At 39.4% G+C, this 13643-nt stretch overlaps 1 protein-coding gene across 1 annotated transcript; it reads right to left on the bottom strand.

Moving 5' to 3' along the window:
- Positions 1-399: 399 nt before the first annotated feature.
- Positions 400-13339, bottom strand: LOC129815281 (synaptoporin-like). The gene is made up of 5 exons (XM_055868950.1): positions 13014-13339; positions 8665-8789; positions 7259-7457; positions 3028-3219; positions 400-1999 (listed from the first exon to the last, which is right to left on the bottom strand). The coding sequence occupies exons 1-5, from the start codon at positions 13035-13037 to the stop codon at positions 1619-1621; spliced, it is 921 nt and encodes a 306-aa protein (XP_055724925.1). The 5' UTR covers positions 13038-13339; the 3' UTR covers positions 400-1618.
- Positions 13340-13643: the final 304 nt, after the last annotated feature.

The following is a 13643-nucleotide window of genomic DNA, read 5'->3' as shown; positions in this document are numbered from 1 at the left end:
CTGATGAGGTTTTTTCTTGGTTAGTGGCTATCAATATCTTAGTTTAGCCGAATTGGTGATAGCTACTGGTGTTGAGAGAAAATGGTGGACAAGAAAAATGGTGATTTTTGCTAACGTGTTTAGCTAATAGATTTACATATTGTGTCTTCCCTGTAAAACATTTAAAAAATCTGAAATGGTGGCTTTATTCACAGGATCTGTATCTTTCATTAGGTGTCTTGGACTTGTGATTTAATGATATTTAGATGCTACTATTTAATTGTGACGCTATGCTAGCGATGCTAATCAGTGTGGGGTGGGGTGGGGGTGGGGGGTGGGGGGGGGGGGGGTGCTCCCGGACCCGGGGTAGGTGCTCGTTAGAGGTTAAGAACATACAGTATTCGCACAGAGGCAAACCACTTGGACAATGCGAATGTAAGGCTTTATTTGTGCATCTTCAAATGTCAGTATTATTTAGATCCCTGTGAAATATCACCATCACTTTAAAACCATTGAGAAATTACAACACGTATACAAAATGTGTGGAACGACTCACTGTGGAACATCACTGCATGACACTATCAGCAGAGCACAGCCACCACCAATCAAACTCAATGCAACCATTTGAGAATCAGATGAGGTATAATTAGAGTATATATAACAGGCGGTTCACAAACGTGTGTCCACAGTTTTCAATTCAACAGGACAAACTTACTCAAGCATGAAACGATTTGTCATTAAAAATATCAATCATTTTAAAGACACTGTTATCCAGAGGAACTAGGGTTAAGCACCTTGCTCACGGTTGTACAATAATGTACATGAATGTGAGCGGAGCCAAACCACTCACATTCACACTATTCACACAGTCTTCTCTCACTTTATTTCCATTTCTGATACATTTTCCAGTCTACTCCTATGTCCTCTTAAAAACTCACTTGCTAAATCCTTCCTTCCCCTTCAGTATGCCTTCTTCTTGTCATCTTTCTCTCTTACAGTCCACCCCTGTAGGTATTACAACTTCGTCCACGTGCCCTCGCAAACTTCATATCTGGAAATCTACATGGGAGTGGTGACCTAGTGGTCAAATGTAATCAGCTACATGTAATCTGATCACAAAAAAACTGTAACTGTAATCAGTTATGTTACAGCAAAAATATTGTAATCAGGTTAGAGATACTTTTGAAAAAATAGATGATTACTTTTTGGTTTAGGCTAATTTTAAATTCAGAAAGGATGTTTGAGAAGAAAATACATTATGACATCTTGCTGTTTCTCAATGACATTCAATTAAGTTTGTTCCACCTGAGCGAGTCTGACCACAAGTCAGAGACCCCTATGATGACACACCAAATGCGTTTGATGGATCCTTTTAATTTTCTTCAAATGCCTCTTAATGGCAGAGTAATCCAAAAGTAACTGAAGATAATCAGATTACGTTACTGAATTTGGGCAATCCAAAAGTAATGTTACTGATTACAATTTTAAGACAGGTAACTAGTAATTGCAACGGATTTCACTAAGACAGTAACATACCCAACCCTGCTTATGGTCAGGTATCAATATACAAAAGTATTTTCAGATCTAGTTAAGTTTGTGAGGGTAAGTAGATGAGGGGAAAATATATATGAAATGTGATCTAAATATCATTGACCAATATGATAGGATTAAGCCCTTTAGAGGTGACATCTCCCTGACTAATGATGATTGGCTGTCCTAGACTGGTCTGTGGCAAGCGGAAGCTCCCTATTGATTGGTTGAAGCTACCTTGGCTGTAGTGCTGCTGGCCAAAGCTCTCCCGTGATTGATCAAAACTAGCCTGCCTGTATGGATGTTGATAGAAGCTGTCCCCTGAATGGTTGAAACTGCTTTGGCTGTAGAGCCGTTGGCTCATCCCATTGGCCTGTCTCCCAGAGGCGCTTCTCATTGGGTACCTCTGGCCAGTCTTGTACCAGCCTGTCTCTTTGAAGACAAACCAGATGTTGCCGGTCCAGAGGATAAAGTTTACAAAACCAAAAACCTGTATGAAGGTACAGAAAGAGGATATTTAGAGTGTACGTTGACAATTCTTGTCCTGGAGTCAAAACTGAGACAGATATCCCCTTAGATAGGCTAGCTGCAAAACCAAAATTGGCTATATTGTAAAAATGTATGAAAACAAAAATGAGCTTTTTTGGTCTTAGTTTAAGGTTATGTCATGCCCTGACCTTAGAGATCATTTTTATGTCTCTATTTTGGTTGGTCAGGGTGTGAGTTGGGGTGGGCATTCTATGTTTTTGTTCTATGTTTTCTATTTCTATGTGTTTGGCCGGGTGTGGTTCTCAATCAAAGGCAGCTGTCTATCGTTGTCTCTGATTGAGAACCATACTTAGGTAGCCTTTTCCCACCTGTGTTTTGTGGGTAGTTGTTTTCTGTTTTGTGTGAGTGCCTGACAGAACTGTTGCGTTTTGTTCCACTTTTGTTTCAGTGTTCAGGATATTAATAAACATCATGAACACGTACTACGCTGCGCTTTGGTCTACTCCTTCTTCCTCAGACGAACATCGTTGCAGGTTAGGGTTGGGTGTTAGGGTTAGCAGTGATTTTTAAGGTTAGGGTTAGGTTTAAAGTCAGATTTGATGACTTTATGGCTGTGCCAGTTAGTGACCACTCTGCAGAGCTGCCTCCAGAACAAGATTCATGATGAAAAATGCTATCCTGCATTTAGAAATTGGGTCTAAACATCAAACTGTCAGATTCAGAATCAGATAATGTTACTGACATAAAACAAATGGTTGCTAAGAATTTTTGTTGCTGTGCACATTTTAAACATCCTCAACAATCGTTTGAAGGACGAGCATTGCGTAGGAGTAAACACCACCTGTCTGAAGACAATGTAGCTGACATTGATCAGCATTAGTGTTTCATGCTTATTAAGGGCTATGTCCCAAATTGCACCATATTCCCTATATAGTGCACTACTTTTAACTAGGGCTCATAGAGGTCTGGTCAAAGGTAGTGCACTTCATGGAAAATAGGGTGCCATTATGGACGTCACCAATGACTCACCACAGATGTGTTGAGCTCAGACCAGACTGGGTGGTGGGAAGCTGAACACCGGTTGGCCGGGTATCTGCAGGCAGAGATGAGCAGGAGGACCTGGGTGGGATCAGTGGCTGACTTTACATCAGACAGAGATTTGGCCCAAGCACAGGAACTCACCAACCACATGAAGGCGAATAGCACAGTCACTACAAAGTCCTGGTTTACAGGGAGAAATGGAGAAGGTTATTATCAGGTTCAATTCGATCGTGAGAGTTGAGGTGTGAAAAACATGATAGGGTGATGTTATAAATGAGGTTTAACTTGCTTCCCGACTCTCAGCGTACATCGTTACTAATACCATTTGAAAGGAAACACTTTGAAGTTTGTGGAAATGTGAAATGAATTTAGGAGAATATAACACATTAGATCTGGATAATACAAAGAAAAAAAAGATAATACAAAGAAAAACCATGCATTGTTTTGTACCATCATCTTTAAAATGCAAGAGAAAGGCGAGAAATGTATTATTCCAGCCCAGGCACAATTTAGATTTTGGCCACTAGATGACAGCAGTGTATGTACAACGTTTTAGACTGATCCAATGAGCCATTACATTTCTGTTCAAAATTTTGTATGGAGACTGCCCAAATGTGCCTTGTTTTTCTGTAACTTTTCAAGTTCATAACTGTGCAATCTCCTCAAACAATAGCATGGTATTCTTTCACTGTAAAAGCTACTGTAATTTGAAAAGTGCAGTTAGATTAACAAGAATTTCATCTTTCTGTGAATATGTCATATGTCATATTCTGTCATATATCTATGTTCTGGTAAATGTTCTTGTTAAATAAAACCTCACGCTAATCGCATTAGCCAACGTTAGCAACCATCCCTAGGGGGACCCACCAATCCTGTAGAGGTTAACCTGTTGAGGCTGGGGGCGCTGTTGTCACTATTTATGGTAATCGTGTAATTTTTGAAACGGCTTCCTACAAAATTCTTGATCGTACAATAGGCATATTATTATTATTATTGGATAGAAAACAGTCTATAGTTTCTATAGGAGTTTAAATTTTGTCTCTAAGTGGAACAGAACCCATTCTACAGCAATTTCCCTGACATGGAGTCAGATTTCAGAAATTTTGGCCACTGTTCTGGAGTCAGTTTTAAAGCCAATGTTATTCCTATGAGTATACGGACACTGCTTACGTCTTCCCCTGGATGCCTTTACGTGATGACGATTTGAATGGGGTCGATTGCGCGTTCACAGGCACTATTAATTAAAAAACCCTGTAGCTAGTCACTCTTTTGGAGCTGCGTCATGCGCCTGGAGGACACCGACCCGCACCTGTTCCAAGCATTAGTGTTGGGAGTAATCTTTCTCCGGTCATGTTAAGACTCGTTATAGGAGTTAAAAATATCATAAGGTAGTTAATTTAAAGCGTTTTATAGCAATTTATATCCGTTTAGTGCGATTTTGGGACATTTATTTCTGAAACGCTGTGAATCGCTGGGCACGCTTCCAGTTCATGCTGAACGCAGTTGGCATTTCCACATGGCAAGAGGACAGCTTTCCACCAAAAGACGATTAGACCCAAGAAAGGATCCTTTGCCCAAGATACTGATGGAAGAACAGCTCAAAGTAGGAACAATTTATTATGATAAATCGTGTTTCTGTCGAAAAATGTTAGTGGCTTAGGACGCCATGTTTTTTGACGTAGCTTCGCTTGGCGCAAACTGTATTGAAAAGTAAGGATAATTTAAAAAATGTAATTCCGCGATTGTATTAAGAATTAAATTGTCTATCAATCGCTGTCCACCCTATAGTTTTTAGTCACGTTTATGAGTATTTATGTATACGAGTAGATCACTGTCTAATATGGCGCACGGACATTTTCTCACCAGCTGGGCTACTTTCCCCATTGTCTAACCATGATTTTGGTGGCTAAATATGCACATTTTCGAACAAACTGTATATGCATGTTGTAATGTGATGTTACAGGGGTGTCATCTGAAGAATTCTGAGAAGGTTAGTGAAAAAAATAATATATTTTGGCGATGTTTACGTTATCGCTCACTTTGGCTAGAATTAATGCTGGGGTAATGTTTGCACATGTGCTATGCTAATATAACGATTTATTGTGTTTTCGCTGTAAGACACTTAGAAAATCTGAAATATTGTCTGTATTCACAGGATCTGTGTCTTTCAATTAGTGTATGCTGTGTATTTTTACGAAATGTTTGATGATTAGTAAGTAGGTAAACACGTCGCTCTATGTAGTTATTCTAGTCCATTTGTGACGGTGGGTGCAATTGTAACCTATGCCATCTACCTGAAATATGCACATTTTTCTAACAAAACCTATCCCATACCATAAATATGTTATCAGACTGTCATCTGATGAGTTTTTTTCTTGGTTAGGGGCTATAAATATCTTAGTTTAGCCGAATTGGTGATAGCTACTGGTGTTGGTGGACAAATAAAAGATGGTGGATTATGCTAATGTGTTTTTAGGTAATAGATTTACATCTTTACATATTGTGTCTTCCCTGTAAAACATTTTAAAAATCGGACATGTTGGCTGGATTCACAAGATCTGTGTCTTTCACTTGCTGTATTGGACTTTAATGTGTGAAAGTTAAATATTTTAAAAAAATATTTTTTTTGAATTTCGCGGCTCTGCCTTTTCAGTGGGGGTGGGGGGGGAGTGCCGCTAGCGGCACGCTCATCCTAGACAGGTTAATTAAGTTATGCTCCGGTTGAAATATTATCGATTATGTTTGTTAAAGACAACCTGAGGTTTGATTATATAAAACATTTTAAATGTTTCTACGACCATTTCGGATACTTTTTGGGATTTGTCGAACGGAACACGGCTTTTGTTTTTTCATCATAACGCGCAACCCAAATGGCGTTTTTTTTGTGATAAATGTAATATTTATCGAACAAAACGAACATTTGTTGTGTAACTGAGAGTCTCGTGAGTGGGAACACCCGAAGATTATCAAAGGTAAGCGATTAATTTGATTGCTTTTCTTACTTTCGTGACCAAGCAATCCAAGCTAATATAAGGCTAAGATGTTATAGCATTGAAAGCTACACTCACAAAAGCTTGGATTTCTTTCGCTGTAAAATATATTTTCAAAATCTGACACGATAGGTAGATTAACAACAAGCTAAACTGTGTTTTGGTATATTTCACCTGTGATTGCATGATTATAAATATTTTTGGTAATATTTTTTAATCTGATACGTTTGGAAATTTTCATCTTCCTTTCAGGACCGGAACGAGTCTGTAGTTTTTCTCATCATAACGCGCAACCAAAATGGCATTTTATTGTGATAAAGGTAATATTTATCGAACAAAAGAAGATTTGTTGTGTAACTGGGAGTCTTGTGAGTGGAAACGTCCGAAGATTATCTAAGGTAAGCGATTAATTTTATTGCTTTTCACACTTTCGTGACCATGCTAATTTGGGGCTAGCTGATGTAGCATTGAAAGCTACACTCACAAAAGCTTGGATTTCTTTCGCTGTAAAAAATATTTTCAAAATCTGACACCATAGGTGGATTAACAACAAGCTAAGCTGTGTTTTGGTATATTTCACTTGTGATTGCATGATTATAAATATTTTTAGAAATATTTTTGAATTTGGCGCCCTGCAATTCAGCGGTTGTTTAGGAAAGTGAACCCGTATTCGGTATCCGTAGCGCAGAAAAGTTAAGGGAATGAATACATTTAATAAATAAATGAACACAACAAGAAACAGGAACAGCGCACCAACATGATACAGAAACAGAAACAATGATGACTGGGTAAGAAACCAAAGGGAGTGACATATAAAGGGCAGGTAATCAAGGAGGTGATGGAGTCCAGGTGAGTGTTATTATGCACAGATGCGCATTACGCTGGTGACAGGTGTGCGCCATAACGAGCAGGCTGGTGACCAAGAAGCCGGAGAGGGAGCACACGTGACAGTATCAAGAATATGCATATCCTTGCTTCATGTCCTGAGCTACAGGCAGTTAGATTTGGGTATGTCATTTTAGGGTCCAATCCTTAGGAATATGGAAGAAAAGAGCAGGAGTAACAACAACGTACAGCTAACTGCAATTTATAAAATGCCACAATATACCACACCTTTCAGGTAATAATCTTGTGAAACACATTTCTCTATATGTTAAGCTACCGCTGCCTTGTAAATTATTTAATTCAATGTATCTCAATTAATAGACACATTATACAAATAAACTCACCACCAACGGTCCTCTGTTACCCTCGCGATACTTGTTCTGGTAGTAGATGTACACTACGGTGGCCATCAGGGAATAGAGGAAGGCAAAGACAGCCACGGTCACAAAAAACTGAGCTGAGGAGGAATAGTCTCCTACTAGGAAGATGCTCTCCTGTCTGTTCCTCTCACACAGCGTGGGTTGGAAATGGACCTGCTGTAATCTATCAGATGACAAGAACAAGGACATGGTCACAGTTGGAGCCTTTTATTGAGAAGAGTGAGGCTCTGATCACAGGTGGGTGAGAATGAGGTGGAGAATGTCATGACCATCATCATGCAAGTCATTATCATAGTAAAAACAGCTACATGAAGACAGATGTCTTGCTGTAGCTATGTCGTCAGTAAAATGTCTCTCATCAAAGCTCAATGTGTTAGAATCCTAATCACCTGTTACAGTAGTTTCAATTTATTTTATTTAACCTTTAATTATACAGGTTAGTCATTGAATACAAATTTTGTTTACAAGAGAGATCTGCAGTTATGCCATCTGACCTATAAAATAACAAAGTCCTGCATAATGTTAGGGTATGTCCAGGTAAAAGTAAGGTATGAGCAGAGTGTTTGAACACGATCATTTACAGAAAGTAGAGATAGACCCTGCTGCTTCTCGATTCATTCAAAAAAATACAAACAATCTATTTTAAAGAACAAAAGTCTGTCTTGGTAAGGAACCCTTCCATTACGAATGGAATCTGACAGGCTTTAAAGGTAGCGATTGTTAAACTGAGTGAAATAAGTTCCTCCCACTGATCTGCATGAACCTGCGATCTTCAGAGAGACAGAGAGAAGAGAGAGGAGGGAGAGAGGAGGGAGAGAGGTAGAGGTATATATATTCCTCAGAATCACTGTATGATGCTCAGGAGTCTCAATTATGAATCTCTCTCCTGATCATCAAGAGTCTTTCCACATTACTCTAAACCTGAGCTGAAAGGTTTAAGGTCTTCAAGGGAACAAGTAGATACATGTGAGATACTGAATGTGGAAACAAATGAATGATTTCTGGGGATCAGACACAGGCTCCGACACAATTGTCTGTCTGACAGCTCCAGCTCCATATTCCATCATCTTTCAATCAAAACATAGATTACATTTTTTTATAGATGGAAAATCAAACTCAGCCTCCAAACCTCCACCCTATCTGTCAAAACACATTTACAGATGGACAACACTGTCATTGTCTCACCAAGGCTATATCCCCACATGCACAGTAGATTACAATACAGAGTTACTTAGTGAAGTGTTGTTGAGTGTTTATCTGGATAATGTTACTTGTCTCTCAACGTGATATACCCATGCATGTGACATGTAACATTGACATGATCCTTTTACTTAATTTTGCACATTTTTGCAAATAACAGCATGTATTACCTGAAGGGATAGGCAAAGTTTACTGTGATGCTAAGGTTGCTCTGGCTCTTGTCCAGACATTCCACTCTAACCCGCAGGTGACCAGAGTACCCTCCACATGTTGAAAATGCACAGATGGCAAAGATCTGGAAAATAAATATATTATTAAACTCCTACTCATTGAGCATGCTAGACAGCGACTGTGTTCCAAATGATTCCCTATTCCCTTTATAGTTGGCAAGCTACTTTTCACCAAAAGTAAAAAGTAGTGCACTACACAGGGAATAGGGTGCATTTGGAATGCAGTTAATAGTTGCTCCTGGTCCCTCCTTTCCTGTCTGGTCCTTTACAAAACTGCTAAAGCAACAGCTGGACCTAATGAGCCCCAAAGGAGCGTCTATATCAACACCCTGACAGATGCTGCCTTTGGGAAAGTTATCATGTGTATGATGTATGCTGTATGGTGTGGATATATGGTGGAATGAGCGTGAGACTGTTGATGGATCCTAAAATCAAATAAAAACTGCTCTTGCCAGTAGTGGAGAGTGTGGTAAGTTGTGCCAAAATGGTAAGTTGAGCCAGCCTTGTTTCAAGGAAACCATACACAAAATGAATCATTTGACCAAATATTTAGGAAGAGGTCATGTGTGGAAACTACATGGAAAAAGTGGTAGGCAATTAGGTCCAAAAAACAGATTTTCAACAAGTCAAATACATGTATTGTGTTAGATGTTTCATGATGCTTGTACCTAAGCCAAAGTAAATCATTTTAAGATTGTTCTACATCAGTTGGGGTCTCTATAAGCTTCAATAGGAGGTCCTACACTTAGCATGAAAGTGCAGCCTTGTAGCTGTGTGGGCTAAAATAGTAAAAATGTTTGCCTTGGGGTCAGTTGAGCAAATTGAAGTGTTTTATTCCCAGACGTAATGCAAAGCATTATCGCTGGGATATGAGGCAACAACAGGGACTGTGTTACAAAGTGTTTGTTAGGCAATGTTTTAGGGATAGCCCCCTTTTTTTCAATTTTCACCTAAAATGACATACCCAAATCCAACTGCCTGTAGCTCAGGACCTGAGCAAGGAAATGCATATTCTTGGTACCATTTGAAAGGAATCACTTTGAAGTTTGTGGAAAAGTGAATTGAATGCAGGTGTATATAACACAATAGATCTGGGAGAAGAAAATACACCATCTTCTACCACCATCTTTGAAATGGAACAGAAGGGTCCCACATTGAGCCATCACTCTGGTTCTAATTCCGATGGTGTCCAAAAGATGGCAGCGGTGTATGTGCAAAGTTTCAGATGGATAACTTGAAGTATGAGCAAACTACATGACATTTAATGTGAAGTCACCCAGGTACATTTGAGCAAATCGTGAATGAGACATTTACATTCACATTACATTTTTCTGCAAGAATATCGTCAAATATGTATACCTTGATTTTGATGTAGCTTTTCCAGTATTAGTAGTCATATTATAAGTTCAACATTTGCAAAACACCCAGTTTTCATAACTTCATAACTCTCCATATTCTTATAAATGTTGTCCAAAAGGAAAAAAGCTTGCTATCTCACAAGGTTAGCAGCTACATTTTGCAACAAATACGGGGTTTGCATAAAGCCCAGCTCGTTGGCTATCTAGCTAGCTTTGTTTGACCCCGATTGGTGCTAATTTGACAATGTTACAGTCAATCAAGTGAAGACCGCCCGCATCATCTGCGTGCCATGAAGGTATCGCTCTTTGACCAAATTTGGTGTCCTATAGGATATACTACACCCCTAATGATATAGTGAAGTCTGGTTACGTTCTAGGATCTCTGAATAAATATGAATGTAATTTGACTGGTTGAAACAATGTTTAGGGTTAGATTTTCACAGATTCCTTTCTTTGCAAATTGAACGAGTGGAAATACAAATTCGATTGTACATGCTATATGGACCTTTTTAGGATATGAAAAATAATTTTATCTAACAAAACGGCACTCCTGTTATCTCTGGGATCCTTTGGATGATAAATCAGAGCAAGATTTCAGAATGTAAGTACACATTTCACCTTCAGAGGTTAATTTATCAAACCTATCGAGGTGAAAAAATTGTTTTGTTGTTAGGAGCTCTCCTCAAACAATAGCATGGCATTTTTCCACAGTAATAGCTACTGTAAATTGGACAGTGCAGTTATATTAACAAGAATTTAAGCTTTCAGGCGATATAAGACTTATATGTACCGACATTTTTTGTTTCTCTAAAATCTGTGATCGTGACACAAGGCGCTGCATGATTTACAACTGTCCCGTTGATGGGGCACCTATCCCTAAGAAGTTTTAATTTTCAGCCTGTGTTAAAATATACTTTTTTATTTATTTATTTATTTATTTTTTTACCTTTATTTATACAGGTTTTTTCTCATTGAGATAATATCTATTTTCCAAGAGAGACCTGGTCCAATAGCAGCAGGGGGGACAACGTTTCAGACAAAACAACTTACATACACTAACACAACATTAAACAAAACTATAAACACACATACAGTACAACAAACATTTTACATTAAAAACACAAACATCTTGTCTAAAAACAGCTGGCCTAAAAACAATTACACTCTTCTATGATATATACATCGATCAAGTATTTAAACTCCACCAACGAAACTAGATCATCACATTTTAAAATGTTCAGGAGAGAATTCCAGGACCACGGTGCTAAGTAACTAAAACTATTTCTACCATGACCTGTTCTAATATTTTGGTACTGTTAGAAGCAAATCAGAATGGGCTATGAACGGGCTTTTAATCATACTTAAAATGATTAAAAGACAAAAAAGCGATTGTGATTCTGTTGAATTATGTTTGGGAAATAGACATGGTTTAAAAAGGTAGTGGTAATATTTAATTCAGTACAGAAATGTGTAGGCGGCTTAACTTACCCTGTCCCGCCGCTCAATTTACCCCATACCCAGTGTAAATTGTGCCAAGACATTACTTTTTTGGAACAAGGGACAGGGACAGGGACAAGGACAGAGACAGAGACAGAGACAGAGACAGAGACAGGGACAGAGACAGAGACAGGGACAGGGACAAGTACAGACAGAGACAGGGACAGAGACAGGGACAGGGACAGGGGCAGGGACAGAGAGAGAGACAGAGACAGGGACAGGGACAGAGAGAGAGGCAGAGACAGAGACAGGGACAGGGACAGAGAGATAGACAGGGACAGAGAGAGAGAGAGAGACAAAGACAGAGACAGGGACACAGAGAGAGAGAGAGACAGGGACAGAGACAGGGACAGGGACAGGGACAGATACAGGGACAGGGACAGGGAGAGAGAGACAGAGACAGACAGAGACAGACAGAGACAGAGACAGAGAGATTGTTTCTCTCAGATTGTTTCTAAAAGGTATACATACAGCCAGACAGTTGTTGTTTAATCTGATCAGATCCAAAGTGTTTAAGACCACATCTAATTGAGTGTGTGTGGCTATAATTATAACTAAAAGTCATTGATTAAATGTATTTACCAAAAAATGATGAATACGTCTGTTGTCTGCAAACATCCTGTTAATTCACTCATTCATATTCAAATGGTAAAAGGATGCATTCTAAATTGTTACAATCATTAATGACACATTATAACTAGTATAATCACTAATACGCCATTGAATTCTAGACTAAAACACAGCTGTTAACAAAGTCTCCTCTAAATACAAAGGCTTTTTGGTTTCTGTGTTAAAAGACGAACAGAAAGAGAGAGAGAGGGAGAAAGAGACACAGATAGAGAAAGAGAGAGAGAGCCAGAAAGAAAGAGAGAGAAGGAAAGAGAGAGAGAGAGAGAGAGAGAGAGAGAGAGAGAGAGGTGGTAGAGGAAAGCTAATCTCGGCACCATATCTATTAGGCAGACTGATGATCAAGGTTTGGGATTGATTTTCTTGAGAACACATTATGGAAACAACTGAATAATTTAGAAATGGGCTGACTGCAAACAGTGAGCCACCTACTGTGGGTTAGAGGGTGGGCAGAGCCTCAGAGAGTGACTGAACCTGTTGGAATACTGTACATGCCACACACAAACACACAGGCATACGCATGCATGCATGCATGCACGCACAAACACACACACACACACACACACACAAACACACACACACATCCCAAAGGACTGCCCTGGGAAAAACAGTTGACAAAATTCACCCATCAAACATAAATAATATACCTTACAAACCAAATTGAAAAATAAAGTATTTTAAAAACACATGTATCACATACAATAGCCTATAGAACACACCCCTGCTTCATAACTAAAGAATTATAATGCTGGTTTAATGAGGAATGTACTTACCTAAAGTCCAAATATGAAAGAAACAACTACTTACCGGAGCAAATATAACCATACACATTTAAAAAGCACAGTGAACAAGTTCTACTCCACAAAAGGCTGTTAGCAGCTTTCTCCTCATACTAATGCACTGTCACTAATGTAGATGATTCAAAGACAGAGAGCAGAGAGAGGGAGAGAGAGAGAGACAAAGAGGGAGACAGAGAGCAGAGACAGAAAGAGAAAAAGAGAGAGAGCGCATACTAATGAACTGTCACTAATGTAGATGGTTCAAAGACAGATAGCAGAGAGAGAGGTAGAGAGAGAGACAGAGAGAGACAGAGACAGAGAGCGAGACAGAGAGAGAGAGAGAACAAGACAGAGCGCGCAAGAGAGAGACAGAGAGAACAGAGAGTACAGAGTGCGGAGGTTGCCTGAAGGGGGGGGGGGGGGGGGGGGGCGACAAGATATCTGAAGGGAGGAGAGGAAAGAGCAGAGGGAACTATCTGGGGTTGGGGTGGGCGTTAGGGAGTAGGGTAAGGAAAAGGATGTACTGTAGTGCAGAGCTCCTCTCTAGTATAACTGTGTGGCTCTGCTCCTCTCTTTGAGGACAGACCTACCTACAGTACCAGACACTACGGTGGAGAACAGATTAACAGAACTATGAGGATTCCCCAGAGAAACAGAG

The sequence above is a fragment of the Salvelinus fontinalis genome, chromosome 18 (genome assembly GCF_029448725.1).
Source record: "Salvelinus fontinalis isolate EN_2023a chromosome 18, ASM2944872v1, whole genome shotgun sequence".
NCBI lineage: Eukaryota > Metazoa > Chordata > Actinopteri > Salmoniformes > Salmonidae > Salvelinus > Salvelinus fontinalis.
Note: the sequence above shows the minus strand (reverse complement) of the source record. Positions and strands in the feature narration are given on the sequence as shown.